This window comes from Mauremys mutica, chromosome 12 (assembly GCF_020497125.1).
Source record: "Mauremys mutica isolate MM-2020 ecotype Southern chromosome 12, ASM2049712v1, whole genome shotgun sequence".
Lineage (NCBI taxonomy): Eukaryota > Metazoa > Chordata > Testudines > Geoemydidae > Mauremys > Mauremys mutica.
The window spans coordinates 31,087,459-31,113,161 of NC_059083.1; the positions used below are offsets into that span (position 1 = coordinate 31,087,459).

The following is a 25,703-nucleotide window of genomic DNA, read 5'->3' on the forward strand; positions in this document are numbered from 1 at the left end:
ACTAATTTTCCACAAGTGTGAAAATTTAAATTGAGAAAAATCTAAAAACAAAGCTTCAAACCCATCAGATTCTGTAACTATGAAAATGTCACTCAATAAAGAAAAAATGCTTAAAAACAAACACCAATATTATACATCAAAATTATAGATACACACACACAATAGCCTGACTATCCTTCCTTAGACACACACAGACCCTGCTCCTGCAAGCACATTGTGACAGGGGCTGCTGATGTCCTGTGAAGTCTCAGTGACTCTTCACAGGAGCAAAAGAGACATAGGGGCACATGGAGGGTGGCACGTTGTGATCACATTCCACCCCAGATTTTAATTGTTAAAGCTGGGTGCCCCCAGGTGCCTCCCCGGGGTCCCTCCATTCTTCCCCCTGCCCCCCTTCACCCTCCTGGCACCAGTTGCCACTTCGTTATCAGTGGGCTCGCCCCAGCTCAGCAAACAGCCTGAGTCAGTTCCAGGAAGGGGAACACAGCGACACCCAATTGTGTTGCAGGCGGGGCATATTTCTGAGCTCAGAAAAGTGAGACTAACCCTGTTACACTGTCCAGAGGCAGCCATGGCCGCAGAGAATCCCATGGAAAGTCTGCAGGAACAAGCTACTTGTCCCATCTGTCTGGAGTATTTTAAGGACCCAGTGATTATAGACTGCGGGCACAACTTCTGCCGAGATTGCATCAAGCAATGCTGGGAGAGACAAGATACAGCCGCCTCCTGCCCTCAATGCAGAGAAACTGTGCAACAGGGAAACCTCAGGCCCAACAGGCAGCTGGCAAACATGGTAGCAATAGCCAAACGGCTGAGTTTACGGGCAGCAAAGGGAGCAGGAGGAGAGAGGTTGTGCGAGGAACACCAGGAAGCTCTGAAACTGTTTTGTGAAAAGGACCAAACCCCCATCTGTCTGGTTTGCTATCTATCCCCGACTCACAGAGCTCACAAGGTGGTTCCCACAGAAGAAGCAGCCCGGGAGTACAAGGTAGGGAATTGCTGTCAAGTTTAATGGGCAATAACTTTGGATTTTCATTCCAGGTTAATTTCACTACAAGTTGCCTGTCACAAGTGTACCTGCAGCTCTGGCAGAGTGGCAAGAAAGGCAACAACAGCAACAACAACAAAAGTCTTTAAAGATACCTGACTTGGGAAACTTTTATCTGAGAAGCTGAATCCTTGTCAAACCCAGCTTCCACTGGGGAAATAAGGGAACTTTTTATGAAATAGAAGCTGTTCAATGATCAGTGAGGTTTAAATCACAAGAGCTGTGAGAGTGCTGCTTTCAGGCAGGAGAAGGGGAAGTTACAAGCTGTGGCAGTTATTACTGATTTGTATCATAGTTTGTCATTGTAATTATTTTTATTTGGATCACAGCAGCCCTTACATCCCTGGAATGAGATCTGTGCCCTGCACAAAACACACTGAGGGACAATCCCGCCCCTGAGCAGGTTGCAGACTAACTAAACAAGACAGACAGGGGGTGTGAAGGGAAACTGAGGCACAGAGAGGGCAGTGACTTGTTCAAGGTCACATGGCAGGTCAGTGGCAGAGTTAGGAATACAACCCAGGTATCCCAAGACCTAATCCAGTGCCCAAACCACTAGGCAATGCTGCCACCCTAGCAGCAGCACTGAGCAGTGATGAAGTGCAGCCATTAGGAGGTAAAGATGCCTTAATAAAGGTCCCAGAGGAGCCCAGCAGGCAGAGGAGGTTCCTCACTGGGATTCTGAATTCCTGTGTTGCTCCACGAGGGGTTAAACTCAGATACTGGCCTGCACTAGAGATGATCACTGAGCTAACCACTGTGTGGGACCCCAAGCACTTTGAGTCCACACACAAAACGGCTCCAGAGAGTGCAGGCTCATTCCAAATACAACTAGGATTAGGCTTGATTGCAGCAAAACTCACCTTTGGATGGTTCTGAGCAGTGTCATTAATCTGCTTTATTGTGTATGTGGGCAAGGACCAGCCAAAGTGGTTCCATTAGTCCCACAATGCAGCATTTTAAAATCTCCCAGAATCTACTGCTTCTGTGACCTTTACTAGGCAGTGGGACAGTAAGGGGTAGCTATCCAGAAGGCATTTCTACTAAAAGCATTCAAGACAGCACTAGGGCAAACCCCTACCGTTCTTACCAAAAATCAGCTTGTCTAATGGGGTTTGGCCCTAATGCTTAGACGAGGTCTGTCCAACCAGTGCAATCGCCAGAGCTTCAAGGCTGGAATTCAATTGGGAGTTGGGCTGCTTGGAGAATCCCAGCCCATATTTCGAGCCCTGGTAGTTTCTGGGATTTGTATCACTTTGTTAATCTTCTGAAAACCATGTTAAGTGATTCACTATCATGTGACCCCAGTTTCCTGTTCTGTACTGTACTAGTTGTAACGTTGCACCCCATAATGCTTTATGGAAATATGCTTATGAATGTAAATATGATATAAATGGAATATGTTTTATGCTAGATATGCCACGTAACATATCTTTGCAAAGGTTATGTTCTCCTGAATATATTCATCCTATTCGTATGCATGTGTCATTTTTATATCTGAAGTTATGGGTGTTGGCTCTGTGCTTATATTTAAAGTGTTTGCTGTAGAAAGCATCTAAGGCAAATTTGGTCAACATAGTGTGAAGGGGTTATTCAAGTAATTGGGAGTACTTAGCTAACAATGGACCTTGATAGACACTGTCGGGGACTCGAACCCCAACAGCGAAGTTCGTTGTCTGACCGCAGAGAGACCAGGCAACACCAGCAAGGTCCGATCAAAAGTTCTTTATTGATAAGTGCACGTATCAGTAAAGAACAGCTCGTATCCGAAAAGAACCAGCCCCCCCCTTTACAGCTTAGTATAGCTTATATAGACAGTTTTATTACGTCATAAATTATTCACTTCACACAACCCATATCCCACCCCCCTTTGGTTAGTAACAAACCCTAATAACAAAGCACATCTGTCTTTCTTTATAATGTAAGCAAGTTGTGATGCCCCAGCAACTTTCTTATCAGCATAGTTGCCAAGCACCAGACACTGGAAGACAGGAGTTAACGCAGCTGGTAACTTGAGGAATGCACCTCCCTTTCGTATCTCACTTTTTCCCAGGGCTTTATGAAACATGCTGACTTCAGTCAGATTGACATAACTGGTTTTTGTGCTACATCTTTATTCAGGCCTAACAATCCCCCCTTTGTCCCTAGAGGACCAACGGGACTCTTGGGACAACAAATGATCGCTTGGCAGGGCACAACCGGGTTACGGTTTCTTCAGTTGCAGACGAAGCTACAAATCGCCTTCAGGGGTAACAGTTCATTGGTCTGGGGCACTGACTATAAATCAGTTAGGTATACCAAGGGGTCTAATGTCCCAGATGTCTCGGTAAATAATTCAGTCCCACACGCCTCCTCCCCATGGACCCGGCAGGATCTGGTATGTGGGAGCCCACACCCACCCTAACCGGTCCAAATGCTTGGAAGGAGCACTGTGAATGTCCACACTTCCATCCAGAAAGTGTCCAAGTATGTCTTCATGACCACAGATCAGATGGTACTCCTGTGTGTCTGTAAGGGCAGTGGGCCAAGTCCAGTGCTCAGGATCAATTTAAACATATTAGATCCCACTGCAATGCCTTTCCAGCCTCAGTGATATTTAGTACCATCTCTGTCAGTAACTTCTGGGTCACAGAACTAAGGGTGGAAATGACATGTAACTCACCAACTCCAGCTTGTACTTAAGATAGCTGAGCATCAAAAATAAGTCTAGTGGCCTTTTCTAGTTGGCCCAATTTCTCATGATTTTCTTGGCCTTTAAGAATATTCCAAATGGCAGTGTACCATTGGCCTAGACCACAGGGATTTGGTCAATTCTCTTTCTTTCCAGAGGAAATATAATGGCAGCCCCTTGTGAGCAATCTGGGTATGTAAAAGCGATCTGAAAACTGGATAAGGACAATGCTATTCAAAATGCAATGAGGGAGGGCAATACATGCTGAAGGAGTTATCCAAAACACAGGGCACAGCCTGTAGAATAAACCCCAAAATCCAATTAATACCACAGTTCCAAACATAAGTCCCACAAATTTCTTCCTGCCAGTGTGTAATTGTTTGTTTCTTCACCAGGGTCAGTTCTTAATGTTCTTTTTGGTCAGGAATTCCTGGACTTTGGCAATGTCAGTGGAGTGAGTGTTTTTTTTTCTTCTTTCCCAAAACAGATGTAGTTTAGCATTCTACAGGGAAGAGATGATGAGTACATCACCCTGTAATGGTTTTGCTTCTTTTAGAAAAATTCAAAGGCACAATAGATTTGTCCGTGGACAAGGGAGAGGTTCAACCAGCACGTTACCTTGTCCTTTTGCCATGCTGTTCAGAAGCACAATAGAACTAGAAAAAAAAATAGGCTTATCATCAGTAGGAGAATTCTTCTGAGGTGGAGGGGTCTTTTTGCAGAGAGAATCCTGGGTCCAAACAGTCAGTCTTTGGCACTTCACAGCGGTGTTGGTAGTCAGCAGGACTCAATACGGGCCTTTCCAGCATGGAGCCAAGGCAGTCTTTCGTTGAAGGATCTTTATGTAGACCCAGTCTCCTGGTTCCAAGGGGTGAGAGGGCTGCTAGGATCTTTGGGTTGTTTCTTCTTTACCTGTGAGAAAAGAAACCTAACACATTGCATTAGTGTCTTTGCAGAGTTTACAAATTTTATAGCTGCATGGGCAAATTTAAGTCCCCCCCTTGTTCCTTTTGAGGGTTAGCCAAGTCTTAGCTGTGAGGAGTGTCCTTGAACAAAGTCAGTGTCTCAGCTTTAAACTGAGCATGTTATCTATTTTTTTTTTCAGTCAACTTGTTTTTTTTTTTCGCTTCCCTTCTCAGCTTTTTTTTTTTTTTTTTAACCTACAAAAAAAACTTTCATGTTTTACGTATACACCTGGTGTTAACAATGAACACATACACATTGCTGTTATACAGTACATTAGTCTTATCTAATATATGCCACATATACCCTTTAACTAAAATAACCTTATTAGAGAGCTTTAAAACAACAAACCAGGACAAGCACACCCACTTTGATGAGTTCATTCAATACAAACTCTAGTCCAATAGCTTTCCACCATCCCCAGCCCTCTGGCTAGAAGTCTGAGGTAGCCAGAAGGATCCCATGTACAATATGGGGAGTGGGTTAACTTTCCATGCCCTTGCTTTCAAAGACTGTTAATATGCAAATTTCAATAACAATTGTCAATTAAAAGTTTTGGCCAATGTAGTATCTTTCTCTTACTTAAGAAAATGTATAAGACTTTAGTATATCACATTTTTCTGGTGTATCCAAACACTTTGTATTCTAAGTTGAACAAAACAAATATCTGCATTTTAATCCAACACTGCTGCTTGATTTTAAATCAGACCATCCCATAAAAATATTAAACACATCAATTTTGGCCACAAGACAACACCACAAGACAGAACATAGAACACAAAACACAATTTTTACTGTGCCAGCAAATCATGGTACGTTGAATGCTGTTCAGCCGGCATCAGTGTTCTCTGATTATCTGAAAGACAAAACAGAAGTCTACCTCTTCTGGGCAGGCAATCATTACTAAAAATATACAAATACTCTTGTTGATTTTAGGCAAAACAAGGGAATTACCCCATATTAATTAGATAATTTGCATTAATACAGATGCTTGCTGGCTCACTTTTTACTTGTAACTCCTGCTTGTAAACACTGAAAGAAAACATCATCACTCACAGTGCTCTTAGAGCCTAATACAATTTTAATTACATAGCACTGGATACATTCTTCAGCTAATTTAACAAAATTGTTCATAGCCAAATGATTGCAATCTAATAATTTCTTTGCCTGAATTTATTTACAAACATTTCAAAGACACCAAGAACTTTTTACTTTAGTACATTTACAAAATTCAACTGCTGTTCCCTCCAGCAACTATAGAGTTAACTTTTCACTGTGCCTTAAATCACTTGCTTGTCCTTTCAACAACCACTTACCAACTCAGATCACCATTCCAAATATTCTTCTGAGTATTTGAACCCACATGCGTATACTTACTTACCCTGTTCTTGTTTTTTTTTTTCACTACACCCTAAAAGTTTCCAACCTGTTCTCCAAGCTCTCTGTCTGTTGCCTGGCCGCCTGGGCCCGATCCTTTTTTTTTTTTTTTTTTTTTCCTGAACCGTTTCTTTCCATGGGTACCAACGTATTGCACTACCAGTTAGCTAGGAGGGTGGGCTTTTTAAGTAGCCCCCACCCGTCTGGTCCTTTCCCTAAAACATTTCTACTCACAAAACTACTTGAGTCCTCCCCTGTGAGGCTTGCCACCTGGGCAAAACACATGGCCCACTGGCGTTGAACTATTTAATTTCCTCTTGTAGCAAACACACTGCTGTTACGACATATGCTGAGCACAAATGGTTAAATTTTAACAAGTCCCTGAAGGACTGGTACTTGCTTAGCCAGGGCTTCCTTTTCTAACTGGAAATCCTGTCTCAAGGCCTGCAACTTGCCCTGGCGCAGGTTTGAGTTGCCGCCTGGTTCATGATCCATGCTCTTAATTGCTCAATTCTAGTTATCAAGTACACATCTCGGCCCTTTTTCTCCAACTACTCTATTGCCCAGTCCTGCTACGACTGGGGGCAGATCCACCTGCCACCCTTCCGGTCAACCAGGGTGGAGAGAAAAATGCTAAACCCCTCTCCAGTTCTCAGACTTACTGCAGCTGAGAGTAGGCTCACCTTTAATCATGCAATCCTCAACATATAACACCAAAAGTACCAAACAAAAGAAACACAAAACAAGGGTAAAACAGATAGATGGTGTAAATTCTATAGGGCTCCCCTATTCTCAATTGCTCACCAAACTGTGACAAATTTGTTACCAATTTATCTACTGCAGGACGTTGGGGAAACACACCATATAATCAAATTTTAAAGCTTAATTAAAAATAATAAAACAACAATGAAGAGTGTTGGGAACGCTCCCACATTACTCAGGAAGAACATGAATACTTTAACCCTTAAGCCACTTTAATACTCACACATGTCCAAACTGGCCACGTCTGTATAACGTTCAGAGAAGGGGAATAGGCAGACGGGAGATTATCCTGTATACAGCTTGTCCAGAATTTCCAACATGCTTCTGCTCTTGGGAGAGCTGTTTTTTACACCCTGGAATCTCCTGCAGTGTCTCTTTTAGAGAGTTCAGTTCAGATTCCAGCCCGTGGCTTCTCCAGTTTCACCAAGGCAAGCTGAATTTCAAATTAACCCGTTCCTAGACAAATTGCTCACACTGTGTCAGAGGCTTTACTTTGGTGATTAAAAGCTCCTTTGAGATATATGATCTTATCTAGATTGAAGGTACCTTCTAATGGGCATTGTTTAGATAGATTTTCACGCGTGTAAAGATTCCAATTCTTTAAATACCTGCAGGTTTTAAGACCATAATGTACGTACATGTAACATGCTGGGGTACCCTTAGGGGGTGAGGTGGAATATTTAGACTGTCCCTCCCCCATTTTCCACACACACACACACACACACACACCAAGGCCATTATTTCCTATTACCACGATGCATCATATCTTGCTGCACAGTCAATAAATTCAGATGGCGTGAGCCCAAGAGAGACAGACGTCCCCACGGACAGTCTTCCTCCCAGTGTGGCTCTGGGGCATATGCTGGGGGATTTTTACAAGAGCTCTCCATACAGCTTTAAACATACAGCTCCAAAAGCTACCTGGTTCCAGAAATCTTCTTTCAATCTTTAAGTATTAGAGACAATGGGGCGTCCCCCAGGCACTTATTGCCAAATTGTTCCATTTTGTAAGGGGACTCTAACCCCTCTTCCCTGCGTCAAGGTAAAGGGACTCTAACCCCCACCTCCCGCGTCGAGCGCTCACTTACCTCTCCAGGGGACTCGAACACCTGGACTGGGACTCAAACCCAGGCTGGGACTCTAACCCAGACTACTTGGATCCTGTGCAAACCTGGACTGGGACTCTAACCCAGACCTGGACTGGGACTCTAACCCAGACCTAAGTTGTCAGGGACTCTAACCCCGACAATCTGCACTGGGACTCTAACCCAGGCAACCTTAACCCTACTCAACGGGTAGGTGGATGTTGCTGGATTTCTACGAGCTTCAGCTGGTTCACAGAACTCGCCTTATCGCCGACGCAGAGATCAGATTACCAGGCAAGGCTCCTCTAAATCAGAGGATGCGCGCTGCGTTGCCTCAGAGTCTGATCCCCCGCCGGAGAGTCAGACAGAGTCCCGGCGGAGTCGCCAAAGATGTCGGGGACTCGAACCCCAACAGCGAAGTTCGTTGTCTGACCGCAGAGAGACCAGGCAACACCAGCAAGGTCCGATCAAAAGTTCTTTATTGATAAGTGCACGTATCAGTAAAGAACAGCTCGTATCCGAAAAGAACCAGCCCCCCCCTTTACAGCTTAGTATAGCTTATATAGACAGTTTTATTACGTCATAAATTATTCACTTCACACAACCCATATCCCACCCCCCTTTGGTTAGTAACAAACCCTAATAACAAAGCACATCTGTCTTTCTTTATAATGTAAGCAAGTTGTGATGCCCCAGCAACTTTCTTATCAGCATAGTTGCCAAGCACCAGACACTGGAAGACAGGAGTTAACGCAGCTGGTAACTTGAGGAATGCACCTCCCTTTCGTATCTCACTTTTTCCCAGGGCTTTATGAAACATGCTGACTTCAGTCAGATTGACATAACTGGTTTTTGTGCTACATCTTTATTCAGGCCTAACAACACCAATCCACATTTGAGCTTTCCTGAGGACGTTCAAACTAGCATTTGGACCATGGCATTGGCCTGTAAAGAATTGAGTCATGCATGAACATGTGACTTGCCCATGTGACTCCAAAACGCTGTCTTGTAGCTGTAATTCTACACAGGGGGAGAGAGGGGTTTCCACCCACAAGAGAGAGACTATATACGGTAAGCCCCTGGGAAACCCCTCCATTTTGTCTTCAGCTGGCTCAAGAGATGGCCTCTCCACCCCAAAGAGATGCCTGAAAGAAACTGGAACAAAGGACAGTAACTACAGGGTTGTGAGTGATTGCTGGACTCAGACTAGGAGGGAGTCCAGTCTGTAAAAGAAGCTTATTGGAACATCTCTGAGGATGAGATTTACCTGCATTTAGTTTCTTACTGAATTAGGCTTAGACTTGCATGTTTTATTTTATTTTGTTTGGTAATTCACTTTGTTCTGTCTGTTATTACTTGGAACCACTTAAATCCTATTTTTTATGTTAAGTCAAATCAATTTTTACTTATTAATTAACCCAGAGCAAGTACCGGGTAATTAATTCTTGTGGGGGGGGGGCAAACAGCTGTGCATATCTTTCTATCAGTGTTATAGAGGGCAAACAATTTATGAGTTTACCCTGTATAAGCTTTATACAAAGTAAAACGGATTTATTTGGGGTTTTGATCCCATTGGGAACTAGATGTTAGAGGGCTTATTCCTTCACTTCCCTGATCCTTCTCCCAGGAAAAGAGAGCAATAATACCCGAAGTCCGAAGGTGCAAACAATTCGATGTTTATTGGGGTGAACTTCCATCAAGCTTAAATCCAAGTTCCTTTTTCCTTATTTTTGAATCCCAATTTACTTTCTGTTTCCCCCTAATTTATATAATAATATTCTTAGCTATACCTTAACCAATCATTCTACTGAAATTTACCTACCCAATCCTAACATGTTGTAACATAATTCTTTAACCAACTATATCCACCTCCTTAATTAGTTTACACCCAGCAAAATTAATTATACAGCAGACAGAAACAATCACAGAACCAGCCAGAGACCATGCAAATAAACAATGGCAAAGTGGGAACTATAATGACAAAACAAGACAGATGTGAGGATTTCACAACTACATCTATAAAGACATAAGGGTTTCCCAACTATGTCTAGTGATAAGTGAGTTCTTACCAAAGAGAACTATCAAACTAAATTTCCTGTTACATCTTCTAGGCTCTTCCCTTTCTCTGGAGGTGATAGCTCAGATAACCTTTCTAACAGCCCCAGATTGCCTTATTTCAATGTGACTAGTTTGGAATGTGAGGATGTGACCGTTCACTTCCCAGCTTGTGGCTGCTCCCACTGCTTAGCCAAAGGCCTTAGCTTAAGAACAGGATCTCAAGGTATGGCTACACCTGCAGCTGTACAGCGCTGGGAGTTAAAGCTGTCTTCGTACAGCTGAGTAGAGAAAGCGCTGCAGTCTGGCCACACTGACAGCTACCAGCGCACTGTCGTGGCCATATTTGCAGCATCTGCAGCGGCATTGGGAGCGGTGCATTATGGGCAGCTATCCCAGCGATCAAATGGCTGCAATGTGCTTTTCAAAAGGGGGAGTGGGGTGGAGTGTGACAGGGAGCATGGGGGAGAGAGAGAGAGTGGGTTTTTGGAGCCGACACTCTGTCAGCAGCTGCCTTGCAAGTTCCGACCCCCTCCCCCAACCCTCGCTCACTCACTGAAAGCAAACAGCAACTGTTTTTTTCCTCACAGATCAGATAAGCAGCCGCTCTGAAACAGACCCCCACCCCTCCTGCCCTCCGCGCTGCTTCTCTCCTCAAGCCCCTTCCTTCCCCCTCTCTTCAAGCAAACACTAGCTGTGGGCATTCCAAAGGGAGCCCCCTGCCTGCCTCTGCTCATTCACAGCAAACAGGAGCTGTGTTTGTTTTTTTGATAAGCAGGTCCCGGAGCCCAGAGTTCACAACAAAATAAACAGAGGCATCACAACAAAACAAAGAGAGTTATCTTTACTTAAAAGGATTATGAGAAGGTTCCGGAGATCGGTTACAGTGTAGTAAGATTATTTGCTGTTTACACTGGCACCCCAGTGCTGCAGCAGCAGTGCTATACTCTTTATTCCTCTCGTGGAGGTGGAGTACAAGCAGCGCTGTAGCCAGGGAGATACAGCGCTGTATGTGCCTTGCCAGTGTGGACGGGGAGTAAGCAGGGCCGGCTCCAGGCCCCAGCCTACCAAGCACGTGCTTGGGCGGCACCTTGGGAGGGGGCGGCGATCGGGGTTTGTTTTTGTTGTTTTTGGTTTGTCCAGGCGGTGCTGGCGGGGGCGGGGACTTGGGCGGTGCGACGTGGCGCGGGGGAGGCGGGGACTTGGGGAACGCGACGCGGCGCTGGGGGGGGCAGGGACTTGGGGGACACGACGCAGCGCTGGGGGGCAGGGGCAGGGCGGCGCTCTTTTTTTTTGCTTGGGGCAGCAAAACTGTTAGAGCCGGCCCTGGGAGTAAGTTACAGTGCTGTAAAGCCACCACCAGCGCTGCAACTCTCAAGTGTAGCCAAGGCCTCAGACTGTCACAGTGAGAGAAGGCCCTTACACAGATTCTTTCCTTTATACCCCTATAACTAGCTAAATGATACATTTATACCTAATTCTTAAAGTATAGGCCTTTACAGACAGGCCTGAATATGTATATCCTAACACTGGGTATCTGGGTGTTGGAGACAGAAGCACTTCTTAAGCTGTTTTCAGTTAAACCTGCAGCTTTTGGGGGACGTGGTTTAGACCTGGGTCTGTGTTTGTAGCAGGCTAGTGTGTCTGGCACAACCAGGCAGGGCACTGAAGTCCCAAGCTGGCAGGGAAAACAGGCTCAGAGGTAGTCCCAGCACATCAGGTGGCAGTTCCCAAAGGGGTTTCTGTGACCGAACCCGTCACAATAGTAATTAATTAATAAAGACCAATCAAGCTTGAATAATGGAGGTCTCTCTCTAATTACTAAAAAAACTGAATCTGAACTGGTAATAAGCCTGAATATGACACACTGCCAGTCTTCATTGTTAGGTTTAATTTCTTTGGTGCCCCTAGTGTCATCAAGCAATTAGGACCAACATTCACCTTGGGTTTGGATGGAAAAACATCCTCTTACACACCCCTCTCAGCCCTCAGAATAAAACTTCCCAAATCATCTCTGTTTCTACAGGGAAAAATCCGGGACCATTTGAAGACTCTGAGGAAAGAGAGAGTAAAGCTGCTGGGATTAAAAGAGACTGGGGAGAAGGAAAACCGGAAGTATCTGGTAGGTGGACCTGTTGTTACTAACTGGCAGGGACTGGCAGCGGGAGGTCTGTTTGGAAGAAGACTCCCGTGTGGTCTTGGTGAACGTGGGCTTGTGTGTGTTTCTCCACGATCCTAGATTTTCTATGTTGGGTTCATGTGCAGAATCTTAGCTTTCGTCTCAATGAAAGAGTTAATTTCTAGCCCTTGTGACTTTCCCTGTGTCTGCATCATTTCTTGCTTTGGTGAATTCTTTTATTCCTTTTTTCCCTTGGAACTTCTGTCAGTGTAATGTGGAATCCTGCCTCCTGCTGCTCTGGGTCTCCATGCTCAGAGGCCATTGATAACACAATGTCCTACCCACGTCAGTCATGGAAACATCCCTTTTCAGACACACTGTTGAGAAATGAAAAAGATGAGAGAGAATCCTCTCCCAAGTGACCACAGGGGAGAGTCAAGTGTCAGAAATTTTAGGGTTTGCAAAGAAATTCTCCCCTCTGCACACTCAGCACTTGATGGAAGGACCCCAGCCTGCTGCCATGTCCCTGACCAGCCCTCTCCCTGTTGCTTTACAGAAACACATAGAAAAGGAGAGGCAGAAAACTGTGTCTGAATTTCAGCAACTGCGGCAGTTCCTGGAGGAACAAGAGCGACTTCTGCTGGCCCAGCTGGAAAAGCTGGAAGAGGTGATTGTGAAGATACAGAAGGAAAATATCACCAAACTCTCTGAGGAGATTTCCTGTCTCAGCAAGTTGATCAGTGACCTGGAGGGGAACTATAAGAAGCCAGCGAGTGAATTCCTGCAGGTGAGACTTTGTTAGAAATGCTGCAAATCCCACCACAGGGACAGGACAGATCCTAAAATATGGGCACAGAATCCAGCAATCAGAGATCACAGTGTAACTCAGTGTGTGCATTCCTGAAATGTGAATGATTATTGGTCATTGCAGAGTCACAGACACAGAGATATTAAGAGAGACAAAAGCCCCATTACTTCAGTGAATATATGGCAATGTGGGCAGGACAGGGCCTCTCTTCACCATATTTCAAAATCACTTCCTTGGAAAATTAAGTATGTGTCAGGTAAGACTGAAATTCTTTCCCCCTCTCTCTCCTCTAGGATGTCAGAAGCACCTTGAGCAGGTACGTGTCTCTCTCTCACTCCCCCTCACACTTCACAACGCTGGGAAAGAGCTTGGTGGTTGGTGCTATTAGCGCCACATCTCCCCAGGGCTCTACAGCAAAATGTGTGGGGAAGGTCACATATTGGATACGAATCTCTCTGATCAACTTCATCATGAGGTTCTCACCCTTTTATAGAAGACTCTGGAATTCTCCATTCAGTGGGAAAAACTGACCTCCAGTATTTCCAAGAGATGTCATATCCCTCGGGGACGAGCTGCCTCAGGATTGTGGGGATGGAATATGGGCCTGTCACTGCTGGGGCCCTGGTCACCATTCAGCCCAGGCCAGCAGTGGTCAAGAGTCTTTTCCATCTGAGGACTGTTTGGAGTCCTGTGTGGAATGAGCTGGGGAGGAGGGGACTCAGTCTAGTTCCTTGTTGACAGATTTCTACAACACTTAACAAGGAAACCTCCTGTCCCTCAGAGCATGGAGGCCAAGGAGTGAACTTGCTATAGAGACTCACGTCCCCTTTTATCCCCAGAGCTGGTCCTTTGAGGGGAAGGTTGCACGGCCATGGCTTGCATTGCACCTGCACTAAGGCTGGGAGAAGTAGAGGAATTGTAACTCCAGGCCTCTTAGAACAGCGACTCACTTATATTGCGTCACTAAATGAAATAGAACCATGTGAAATTTTTTCTCTCCAGGTGTGAGAAGGGGAAGTTCCAGCAGCCAGTGAAGATTTCTCCTGGGCTGGAAAAAAGGCTCAGTGATTTCTCCCAGAAAACTGTTGCTCTAATGGAGACTGTGAGGCAGTTCAAAGGTACCGAGAAGGAATCTGGGGGGGCACCGGGGTGTGTGTGTGCAGGGAATTGGGATAAGCCTCTGAGATTGAGGGGTGAGAATGGTTCTGGCCAATTGGTTCATAATTAGATGATGCTTCAAACCACCAAGTCCTGCTGGGCAGATATGATTTTAACTTGTGGTGGTCAATGCCTAAGTTTATGGACTCCCTCCAGGAACGTGATAGGAAGGAGTGTAAGGCCCTGGTGGAGGAGGGCACCGCTGCTGCCAGAGCAGCCCTTCAGGCAGCCACGGACGTGGCAGACATGGCAGCAAGAACCATGGCTTCTGCGGTGTCCGTGCAGAGGGCATTGTGGCTCCTCTTGTCCGGGCTGTCCAATGAGGCACAGAGCTCCCTGCAGGACCTCCCCTTCGATGGCAAGGCCCTATTCGCAGAGTAAACAGATGTAAAATTACATGGTCTGAAGGACTCTCGCATGACCTTAAAGACTCTTGGCCTCTATGTCCCGGCCCCAACAAGGACCAAATTTAAGCCCCCAGCAAGCCACCCACTCCAGACATGAACCTTCTTACAGGAAATCTAGAACCTATAACAAGCATTCACAGCAGCAGTCTCAGTCCACCCCCCAGCCTGGCCCGTCTAAGAGCAAGCAGGCGGGTAAGCGCACATTTTGATGGGACGCCCGGGGACAACTTACTAGTCTACACCAGGGATTCACCCATCCTACCCTTCTCCAACTGTCTCTACACATTCCTCCCGGAGAGGTCATGGCTGACCTCAGACCGCTGGGTCTTCAGCACCATCTCCCAGGGCTATACTTTCCAATTTCTTTCTACTTCACCTTCCACTGTCCCTCCCCATTCCTCATCAGGGACCCCTCTCACAAGAGTCTGCTCGAGCAGGAGGTGAGGCAGCTCCTTCACCTAGAAGCAATGGAGGTGGTGCCTGCAGAGTTCAGGAACAAAGGTTACTACTCCCGCTATTTCCTTATCCCGAAGAACAAAGGGGGCCTCAGGCCCATCCTGGACCTGTGAGGACTAAACAATTACATGGTAAAACTCAAGTTCTGCATGATCTCCCTGGCCTCCATCATCCCCTCCCTGGATCCCAGAGACTGGTACGCTGCCCTCGATCTCCAAGATGAGTACTTTCACATTCATATATTCGAGGGACACAGATGTTTCCTCCACTTCATGGTAGGACAGGAACACTACCAGTTCATCGTCCTCCCATTTGGCCTCTCAACAGCATCCAGAGTCTTCACAAAGTGTATGTCTGTGGTGGCAGCCTACCTCAGACATCGGGGGGTCCAGATCTTCCCCTATCTTGAGAACTGGTTGGTCAAAGGCAGCTCCAGGTTGCAGGTACAGGATCAGGTAATGCTCCTGCTGTCCATGTGCACCACACTGGGACTGTTGGTAAACAACATCAAATCTACGTTGGTACCAATACAACGAATAGGCGCGATTCTTGATGCAACATCGGCCAGAGCTTCCCTTCCACCGGAGGGTTCGAAACCGTGCCCAAGACCATACTCGCCTCCCTCCTTTGGTGGACCACCCCAGAGAACATGCTCCAACATGCCACTCCCCCACCATAGAATTGGTGTCCAATGCATTGGAATTGGGGCGGGGAGCCCATGTCAGAGACCTCCAGACCCAAGACTTGTGGTCTGTGCAGGAACTGGGCCTACGCATAAATGTCAAAGAACTCCGAGCAGTCCGTCTGGCCTGCATGGCTTTTCACTTACACCTTGCAGACAGGGTAGTCAGAGTTCTCATGGACAATACGGCCTCAATGTTGTACATCAACAGGCAAGGTGGAGCCTGCTCTACAGCCCTCTGCCAGGAAGCCCTCCTGCTGTAGGATTTCTGCATCACCCACAATATCGACTTGGAAGTCTACCACTTACTTGGCATCCGGAACTCTTGAGCAGATCGCCTGAGCAGGGACGTCTCCTCCTAGCACGAGTGGCCACTGCACCCGGAGGTGGCACACATGATCTTCCAAACGTGGGGCACTGCAGGTGCCCCCAGTTTTGCTCCAGGAGGAGCCTGGGCAAGGGCTTGATCTCCGATGCCTTCCTTCTGTCCTGGTTGGGCCAGGTGCTATATGCCTTTCCTCCAATTCCCTTGATCAGCAAGGTCCTGCAAAAAATCAAGACGGACAAGGCTCACATCCTCATGATTGCCCCAGCATGGCCCAGACAACACTGGTACAGGACTCTGACAGACCTGTCCGTTGCCCCACCCGTGGCCGCTGCCAGGGTGCCCGAACTCTCTCTCTCCGGACCAAGGTCACCTCATCCACCCCAACCTTGCAGCCCTCCACCTCACGGCATGGCTGCTCAGTGGTTAGACCAAGAGGAAAGGAGCTGTTCGGAGGACATCCAGCAAGTCTTCCTGGAAAGCTGGAGGCCCTCCACGCATCAGGCTTATCTGGCAAAATGGTCAAAGTTCTCTCAATGGGTCGCTGATTGTGGCGTCTCACCAGTGGCTGCTCCCCTCCAGCTAATACTGGATTACCACCTTCATCTCAGAGCCCAGGGTTTAGGACCCTCATTTGTCAAAGTGCACCTGGCAAGCATATCGGCTTTCCACCCACCTGTGTAAGGCCACACACATAGGCGGCAAGTTATATGCACTCGTGGTGCCTGGGCACCAGGAATATTCCTGGCCCAGGGCCCAGCTCCAGCAATGTCTGAGGCCGTGTCTCTCCCACGCCCCCGAGCACTCCCCTTGCACATCCCCGAGGCAATTTAAAATGGCCCAGGGGCCCCACCCACCACCAGCAGCGCAGCGGGGCTGAGTGGATTCCTGCCTGCTTGCTCCTTGTGGCTGCCGGCCCTTCCCTGTGGCCCCTGGGCAGGGTGGGGTGGGGCTGCGTCTCCGCACGCTGCCCCTGCCCCAAGCACTCCTGTGGCCAATAGGAAGCTGCAGGGGTGAAGCCTGGGGGCAGCAGCAAACAGAGACCCCCCTAGACCACCCTGCCTAGGAGCACCAGGTAAGCGCAGCACCCCCCACTTCCTCTCAGAGCCTGCACCCCCTACCCTCTTCCCACCCCTCCCACCCCCAAACTCCCTCCCAGAGCCTGCTCCCCGCCCCAGCCCAGAGCCTGAACCCAAACTTTGTCCCAGAGCCTGCACCTCTCACCCCCTCCTCCTGCATCCCCAGCCCAGAGCCTGCACCCCTCACCCTCTCCTCTGGCACCAGCCCACAGCCTGCACCCAAACTCCCTCCCAGACCTACTCCCTTCCCACACATCCCCTCCTGCCCCCAAACTCCCTTCCAGAGGCTGCACCCCCTGCTCCACCCCAGAGCCTGCACCCAAACTCTGTCCCAGTGCCTGCACCTCTCACCCCTGCCGCAGAGCCTGCAGCCCTCACCTCCTTCTCCTGCATGGAAAGTAGCCTCTCTCATGATAATCACTTTGGCTAGGAGAGTCTCGGAGCTTCAGGCCCTGACTTCCAAACACCCATATACGTTTTTTCATAAAGATAAAGTCCAGTTTTCCGCCCACACCCTTCATTCCTCCCCAAAGTGGTCTCAGCCTATCATATGAGCCAGGACATCTTCCTTCCAGTCCTCTGTCCCAAGCCTCATGTGTTTAGTGAGGAGCACCATCTCCACATGCTAGATGTGAGACAGGCCCTGGCTTTTTACCTGGAACGGACAAAACCATTCAGGAAATCTACACAGTTGTTTATCGCCACGGCTGAACAAATGAAGGGTCGACCGATCTCCACTCAGCGGCTCTCCAGCAGGATCACTTTGTGTACCCATACATGTTACAACTTCGCAGGAGTCCCCCCGCCACCAATTGTGAGAGCACACTCGACAAGGGCGCAAGCCTCGTCGGACGCCTTTCTAACTCAGGTCCCTACTCAGGATGTTTGTAGAGCTGCAACATGGTCATCAGTCCACAAGTTCACTTCGCATTATGCGATCATCTCCCAGACCAGGGAGGATGCCGGGTTTCTCAGGGCAGTGCTCCATCCCAAGTATCTGTGAAGTCCTACCCACCTCCAACAGGTATAGCTTGGGAATCACCTACTGTGGAATGCACATGAGCAATCACTCAAAGAAAAAAAGACAGTTACCTTTTCCGTAACTGGTGTTTTTCAAGATGTGTTGCTCATGTCCATTCCACATCCCCCCATCTTTCTCCACTGTCGGAGTTTTCTGGCAAGAAGGAACCGAGAGTGTGGGGAGCGCGTAGTGCCTCTTATACCGCGCCATGGAGGTGCCACGCCAGGGGTCGCTAGGGGCGCTCCCCTACGGGTACAGCTAGGGGAAAAACTTCCGGCACCAGTGCATGTGGCGATCACACACACCAACTGTGGAATGGACATGAGCAACACATCTTGAAGAACACCAGTTATGGAAAAAGTAACTGTATTTTCTTTTCCAATCACCTTTGAGTGTTATGAATATTAAGTACCTTTTATAACTCATACACTACATATGCATGAGCTTTTTAAAGATAGGGCTTTTGCTGTCAAAGCTATTTTCATGTCTCTATTCTCTTCTCTCCATAGATGTTGTAGACTTTGCTAACTTCTCCTTGACAGTACATTTTGGGTGTCTGTTACATCGTGTGGTCAAAACATCTCTTTGTCCCACATAGCAACTTATGAACACATCACTTAATAACACTGTCACTTAAGGCAACATTTCCCTTATGTCCAGCAAACTGCTGACCAGAGTCCAGGCCAAAGCTAAGTCAGTCAATATAAACACTCAATCTTGGTCTGTCCAAAAACTGGACCCAGCCCATCACTGCGCTTGGGTCCCATACGGCAGCTAGTCTGGCCCAAAGGGGCTGTAGGGAAGAAGCGAGCTCCTCCTCCACAGTGAGAGCTCTCTCCAGCACAGGAGCCTCTGGTGCCTTCTCCCCAGCAGCTGCAGGGACAAGGCGGGTTCCTGAGAGGGCTGGGAGTGGAGTGGGGGTGGTGAGGGTGGGTGAAAGAGGGATGGGGTGGATGAGCAGGGCTGGCTCTAACATTTTTGCCGCCCCAAGCAAAAAAAAAAAGAGCGCTGCCCTGCCCCCGCGAGCGCCGCCCGACCCCTCCCCGAGCGTCGCGTCACACCGCCCAAGTCCCTGCCCCCCCAGAGCCTCACCGCCCAAGTTCCCGCCCCCCCAGCACCACGCTGCGTTGCGTCCCCCAAGTCCCCCCCAGTGCCGCGTTGCGCCGCCCAAGTCCCCGCCCTCCCCAGCGCCGCCCAAGTCCCCGCCCTCCCAGTGCCACGTCGCACCGCCCAAGTCCCTGCCCCCCGCCAGCGCCACGTGGCCAAACCAAAAACAACAAAAACAAACCCCGAACGACGCCCCCTCCCAAGGTGCCGCCCCAAGCACGTGCTTGGTAGGCTGGTGCCTGGAGCCGGCCCTGTGGATGAGGAATAGAGGGAGGTGGGCAGTGTAAAGCTGGGCCTCTGACACTCTGCACAGTGGCCAAGACACATGGGGGCCATTATCATAGGGATGTAGCTCTGGCTGACTTCAGAACTTCCTCAGCCTGTGCCAAGGTCTGCACCGGCCACTGTTAGTGTCAAAGGGACCAAAGTGAGTAAAGTTACTTTTATGCCAAATCCTTTGCATGATCTGGGTCTAGGTTATGACAAAAGGTAGTAAGTGACAGACAAACCAACTGGAGTCTGAAGGGTGGGAGGGGATGGGGATGGGAAAAGTTAATTTCACTGACAGATTGTGTGTCCTGGGATGGTTGTGAGGCTTCATGGATGATCATGTTGGTTCTATTGCTGGGAGATGCCTGAATGAGAGAGGAAATAGAAGGGTTCAGACCTTCTTATATTAAATACCTGAATGTGTCTCAGTTTGTTTCTCTGTCATAATTAAAACACAGCTCTAGGAGTTTAGAGTGAGGATGTTGTTATCAATATGAGAGCCTGAAATCTTGTCTCTTTTATCCTTTCCCTCTCCAGACACTCTGCCATATGAACTGGAGACAAAAAGAGTGGAACCCCTAGGAGCCCACAGACTGGGTGAGTTTGCAGCTTAGATTGTCTTTAAATTATGAGAAAACACAGTGAAAACATCTTCATGATAATGTAGCTAAAGTTACCAACCAAACCGACAGTGGCCATGACACACACAGCCCTAAAAATAACCCATTAAACAGTGAGGAGATCCGGGGCACAGGAACAACATCCCCCCAACACACACTTTTTAACATGGACATAGTTTGGTGGCAGGGGGCCAAGTTACTCCCCCCCGAAACCTCAAGCCTTGGGCAGGCATGGTGCATCGCAGGCAGCGGCTGTGCTTCATATTGGGGCAGCTGATTAGTCTCCCCTGCCCACAGCTCCAGTCTCTTCCCAGTGCTGGCCCCTCTCAGTTGTCCCACCCCTGCTCCTCTTCCCCTAAGGCCCTGCCTCCTGGTCAGGCCAAAAACTAGAGCCCGGCTGCCACCCAGGCAGCTGCACTGGGGAGCCCTGGATCCTCTACCTGCCCTGGGTGGCACACTCTGGAGAGTGGGGACTGGGGCCAAGGGCTGTTCTCTGTGCCCCCAGACCTCTGCCCCGGCCAGGTGGCGGGTCAGGGGCACTCCACAGGGGCCAAGGTTCTCAGCCTGGGCAGGGGGCGGGGCTTCAGCAGGAAGAGTAGAAGTAGGGCGTGGCCATGGAGGGGGTGTCCCCCCCCCAACATCTCTCAAGCTTCCAGTGCTCCTGGGGAGATCCCAAACTGAAGACAAACACTCCTAACAACAAACTCAGTGCTGCGTTCAGGCCCACTGATGAGCTGATGCTGCGTTCATGCCCACTCATTCTCACTGAGCAGCACCCGAACACAGTTCTCTCCCCTGAGGTCAGCTAACACACCCCTCTGCTTTACCCAGAGACTCGACTCCCCATCGCTCTTCTCCAACATCCTGCCTTTCCTCTGGGCAGGGCTGGGCTCTCCCTGCTTCCTGGGTTGGGAAGATGTTCTCCCTCTGATGCTGGCAGCTTCTCCCTTCTCTCTGGGTTAGTGATGGAGCTACCTCATCCAATGCTGTTGTGTATTTGGATGTCATGGTTTTTGTTCCTATGGCAACTGAGTTAGATTATTAGAGGATAGCTGAGCCAGCTTGAGCTGGTCAGGCGAGCTCCTTGTCTGTAAATAAATGGTACCTTTGTTAGCTGTCTGCTCTCTGGCCTCAAGTGATTTCTTCCTAAACCGGCTGCCCCCAAGGATATAACAAGTGGCGACGAGGATGGGATACCTGTGCTGCCCCAGCAACAGAAGGAAGTAGAAGTCAAGGTAAAGAACAAATAAACAAACAAAAACTGCTTGTTTGCACTGACTGTGAAAGTGAAACTAAAATCATGGCTACTCTGACCAGGCCATTGGAACCTTTTGATGAGAATATAGTACAATGGCATGTGTATACTGAGCGTTTTGAGCTTTTTGTTATTGCAAATGACATTACAGAAGTGAAGAAGGTGCCAATATTCTTAAGTGTTCTAGGGGCTAAAACCTACTCCCTGCAACGCAGCTTACTACACCCTGTTAAGCCTGAGACTAAATCTTACAGTGACATTGTGGAAATCCTGGGGTCCCATTTTTCCCCAAAACCACTGGTAATTGCTGAAAGATATATGTTCCACAAAAGAGACCAAAAAGAAGATGAAACAGTTGTACAATTTGTAGCAATCTAAAAAAAGCTAGCAGAACACTGTAAATTTAAAGAGATGTTAAATGATGCCCTGCGTGACAGGTTAGTGTGTGGCCTGTACAGTGAAGCTATACAGAAGCGCCTACTGACAGAGGCTCAGCTTACTTTACAGAAGGCCGTTGATATTGCAGTCTCCATGGAACTGGCTACAAGGGAGGCGCAATACATCGGTGCATCCCCTGCAAAAAATGTCACAAGAATCTACCAACAAAACTGTGCAGAGTCAGGAATGTTAGAACTGTGGTAAGCCGGGTCCAGGGCCGGCTCCAGAGCCCAGCGGGGCAAGCGCCCGCGTGGGGCGGCCCTTTCCCGGGGGGGCGGCAGGCTGGGCCAGCGGACCTGCCGCAGTCATGCCTGCGGGAGGTCCACCGGAGCCCCGGGAGCAGCGGACCTGCCGCAGGCATGACTGCGGAGGGGACGCTCGGCCGGCGGCTCCAGTGGACCTCCCGCAGGCATGACTGCGGACGGTTCGCTGGTCCCGCGGCTTGGCTGGACCTCCCGCAGGCATGCCTGCGGCAGCTCAAGCAGAGCCGCCGGATCAGCGAACCGCCCGCAGCTGCGGGAGGTCCAGCCGAGCTGCGCGACCAGCGGACCCTCCGCAGTCATGCCCGCGCGAGGTCCGCTGCTCCCGCGGCTCGGGGGCGCCTCCCGGGCATGATTTCTTGGGGCGGCCAAATTTGTAGAGCCGCCCCTGGCCGGGTCACCAGGCATCAGAATGCTGGTGTAAGGACCTGGTGTGTCAACACTGTGGCAAAAAGGGACACATTGAGTATGCCTGTAAACAAAAGAAAGAGGCCTGTGGTCTGGCCAACAAACAGGGGAACCCTGCATACCCTAGAGCAGACCCAGGATGATCAAGGTGACACCTCATCGCAAGAGGAAGTGCCACTGCATGTTTTGTCTTTGGCAGTGGGCTCACATGACTACTGGGTAACCCCGTTGTTGGACAGCAAACCTATACACATGGAACTGGACACTCGTGCAGCTGTCTCGCTGGTCTCCGAGACTGTGTATAAAGAAAAGCTACAGCATCTTCCGCTTAAGGCAACAAAAACTGTTCTGAAGATGTATACGGGAGAAGCTGCGCCCATGTTGGGCACTATTGATGTTAAGGTGGAGCTCAATGGACAGGCTGCTAAATTGCCACTGTTTGTGGTGAGAGGTAATTACCCAGCCTTAATGGGTAGGTCTTGGCTTGGGAAGATTCAGCTGAACTGGGCAGAAGTGCACCGAATGACTAAAGAAGAAACCAGTCTATCCTCTATACTAAGGAAATTTGCTGCTATTTTTGGAGAGGATCTGGGAAGTATGAAGGGAATCACTGTGATATTGAACATTAAACCTGACAGTCCACCAAAATATCTGAAAGCCCGAACTGTGCCATATGCCAAAAGTTGAAGCAGACCTGGAGCGCCTGGTCACCAATGGAGTCCTAATACCAGTTACCCATAGCCCATGGGCCACTCCTATCATTCCAATAGTGAAGAAAGATGGCTCCCTCCGGATTTGCGGTGATTTTAACGTCACTGTCAACCCAGTGTTGTGTGCAGAGCAATACCCGCTTCCCCGCATTGATGACCTCTTTGCAGGCCTGGCTGGGGGACAAAAGTTCAGTAAGATTGATCTGAGTCAAGCATATTTACAGATGCACGTCGATGAAAAGTCCCAAGAGCTGTTGACTATTGTGACTCATAAGGGGCTTTATCGATACTGTCGCCTACCCTTCGGAATAACATCTGCTCCCACCCTGTTCCAGAGGGCTATGGACCAGATCTTGTGTGGCTTGTCAGGAGTTCAGTGCTATCTGGATGATATCCTGGTCACTGGAAGGAATGAAGAGGATCACTTGAAGAATTTAGAGGCTACCCTACAAAGAATGGAAGAGTATGGCCTACGAGTTCGCAAAGACAAGTGTGAATTCTTCCAGCCCTCTGTTGAATATTTGGGACACATCATTGATGCTGTCGGTCTTCATAAGGCCCCTGCAAAAGTTAAGGTTATTGTGGAGGCTCCCCCACCTCGAAATGTAAGCCAGCTGCACTCGTTTCTAGGACTACTGAACTATTATGGAAAGTTCATCTCACAGTTAGCCACACTGCTAAAACCACTTCACGAGCTCCTTGGGCAGAACAAGGCCTGGAAGTGGACTGAAGCCTGTGATGTTGCATTTAACAAATCTAAGGATGCATTGCTAAATTCTGAAGTTCCAACGCACCTTGATCCATCCTTACCCCAACAATTGGCCTGTAATGCCTCCCCTTATGGAGTGGGAGCAGTCGTGTCACACATTATGCCTTCAGGAGAAGAGAGACCTATTGCTTTTGCTTCACGCACTCTAAGCAAAGCAGAAACTAACTATACCCAAATCGAACGTGCGGCATTAGGAATTGTTTTTAGAATTCGGAAGTTTCATCAGTACCTGTTTGGGCAGAAGTTTACTCTTCTCACAGACCATCGACCTCTGACATCAATTTTTGGACCCTACACAGGCATTCCCTCATTAGCTGCTAGTCGTATGCAACATTGGGCATTGTTACTTTCAGCACACACATATGAAATCAAATATCGGAAATCCACTCTGCACGGCAATGCAGATGGCCTCTCAAGGTTGCCTTTGCCAGTCAAAAGGAAATCTTCTACTTTGAACAGGTAGAGAATACACCCATCCCTGCTACTCAGATAAAGAAGGCAACTCGTGTTGACTCAGTATTGTCCCAAGTTATGGACATGGTGATGCATGGAAAATCTTGACAAACCTCTCCGGTCTCACCTGACCTTGTTACCTACATGTACAGGAGGACAGAATTATCGGTCCAATCTGGTTGTTTGTTGTGGGGGAGACGTGCCATTATCCCACCACCACTGAGATCACAGATGTTAGAACAGCTACATTCCGGTCACTGTGGAATAGTGTGCATGAAGGAAATTGCATGAAGCTATTTTTGGTGGCCTAGATTGGACAGTGCTATTGAAGAGAAGGCAAAAGCTTGTATGTCATGTCAGGGTATGAGGAATGCACCCCAGTGGGCACCCCTACACCCATGGGACTGGCCTGAAAACCCATGGCAACATATTCACGTTGACTTCGCTGGCCCCCTTGAAGGAAGCATGTTCTTGGTGGCAGTAGATGCCCATTCTAAATGGCCAGAAGTGCCTATAATGCAATCCACTGCTGCAGAGAGTACTATCCAAAAACTACAGGGACTCTTTAGTCATTTCGGTCTGCCAGAACAACTTGTGAGCGACAACGGACCGCAGTTCGTCTCTCAGGAGTTTCAAAATTTTATGAAGGCAAATAGGATATACCATATCACTTCAGCACCATATCATCCATCCACCAATGGATTACCTAAAAGATTTGTGCAGACAAAGAAACAAGCTTTGAAATCAGCAAGGGGACAACACTCCATTCAAAAGCGTCTGGATACCTTCTTACTTTCCTACCGAAACACACCTCATGCTACGACCAAGGCATCCCCGGCCTTTCTAATGATGGGATGACAGCTGCGCACTTGCTTTGATCTGCTGAAACCTTCTGAACCCCGACAAATTGTGTAACATCAGCAGCAATATCAAGTCATCAGACGGGCACCCAGAGCAAAAGACCAAACCTTTAGCTCGGGACAGCCAGTTTTGGCTCGGAATTATACTTCCGGAGCTAATTGGGGCCATGCCACAATCATCACTCAAACAGGACCTGTTTCCTACACAGTCCGGACCGCAGAGAATCTTACCTGGCGGCGACATGTAGATCAGCTGTTGCCAGGTCATGCCAGTCCTCAGGACACATCTGCAGTTGAGTGGTCTGACTTCACCTCTTCTGGTGAGACACCGAATCAAGAATCACCTATTCCTGATTGTCCTCCATTTCTGCCGGTGGCTGAGATACCCCTTTGCCCAGCATGAGCTGATACCATCTCCTCACCCGTTCGTGCTGTGAACCCTGAGCCCATTGTCAGGCCTGAGCCCATGGTACTTTCGGGTGCAACAACACCAGAAGTTCGCCGTAATCCACCTAGAGACAGAAGGCCTCCTCATCG

General features: G+C 48.5%; 1 protein-coding gene and 1 long non-coding RNA gene across 2 annotated transcripts in view; one reads left to right on the plus strand and one right to left on the minus strand.

Moving 5' to 3' along the window:
* The first annotated feature begins 544 nt into the window (after window positions 1-544).
* Window positions 545-25,703, plus strand: part of LOC123345542 (zinc finger protein RFP-like) — a 28,754-nt gene continuing 3,595 nt past the window's right edge. The window contains exons 1-6 of the mRNA XM_044982518.1: window positions 545-988; window positions 11,988-12,083; window positions 12,637-12,867; window positions 13,182-13,204; window positions 13,891-14,006; window positions 19,931-19,990. Coding sequence (XP_044838453.1) covers window positions 572-988; window positions 11,988-12,083; window positions 12,637-12,867; window positions 13,182-13,204; window positions 13,891-14,006; window positions 19,931-19,990 — 943 coding nt within the window. The 5' untranslated portion in view covers window positions 545-571. The remainder of the gene's footprint in view (window positions 989-11,987; window positions 12,084-12,636; window positions 12,868-13,181; window positions 13,205-13,890; window positions 14,007-19,930; window positions 19,991-25,703) is intronic.
* LOC123345556 lies at window positions 15,849-21,200 on the minus strand. The gene is made up of 3 exons (XR_006572813.1): window positions 20,841-21,200; window positions 19,690-19,758; window positions 15,849-16,135 (listed from the first exon to the last, which is right to left on the minus strand). It is a non-coding gene; the product is annotated as an uncharacterized LOC123345556 (long non-coding RNA).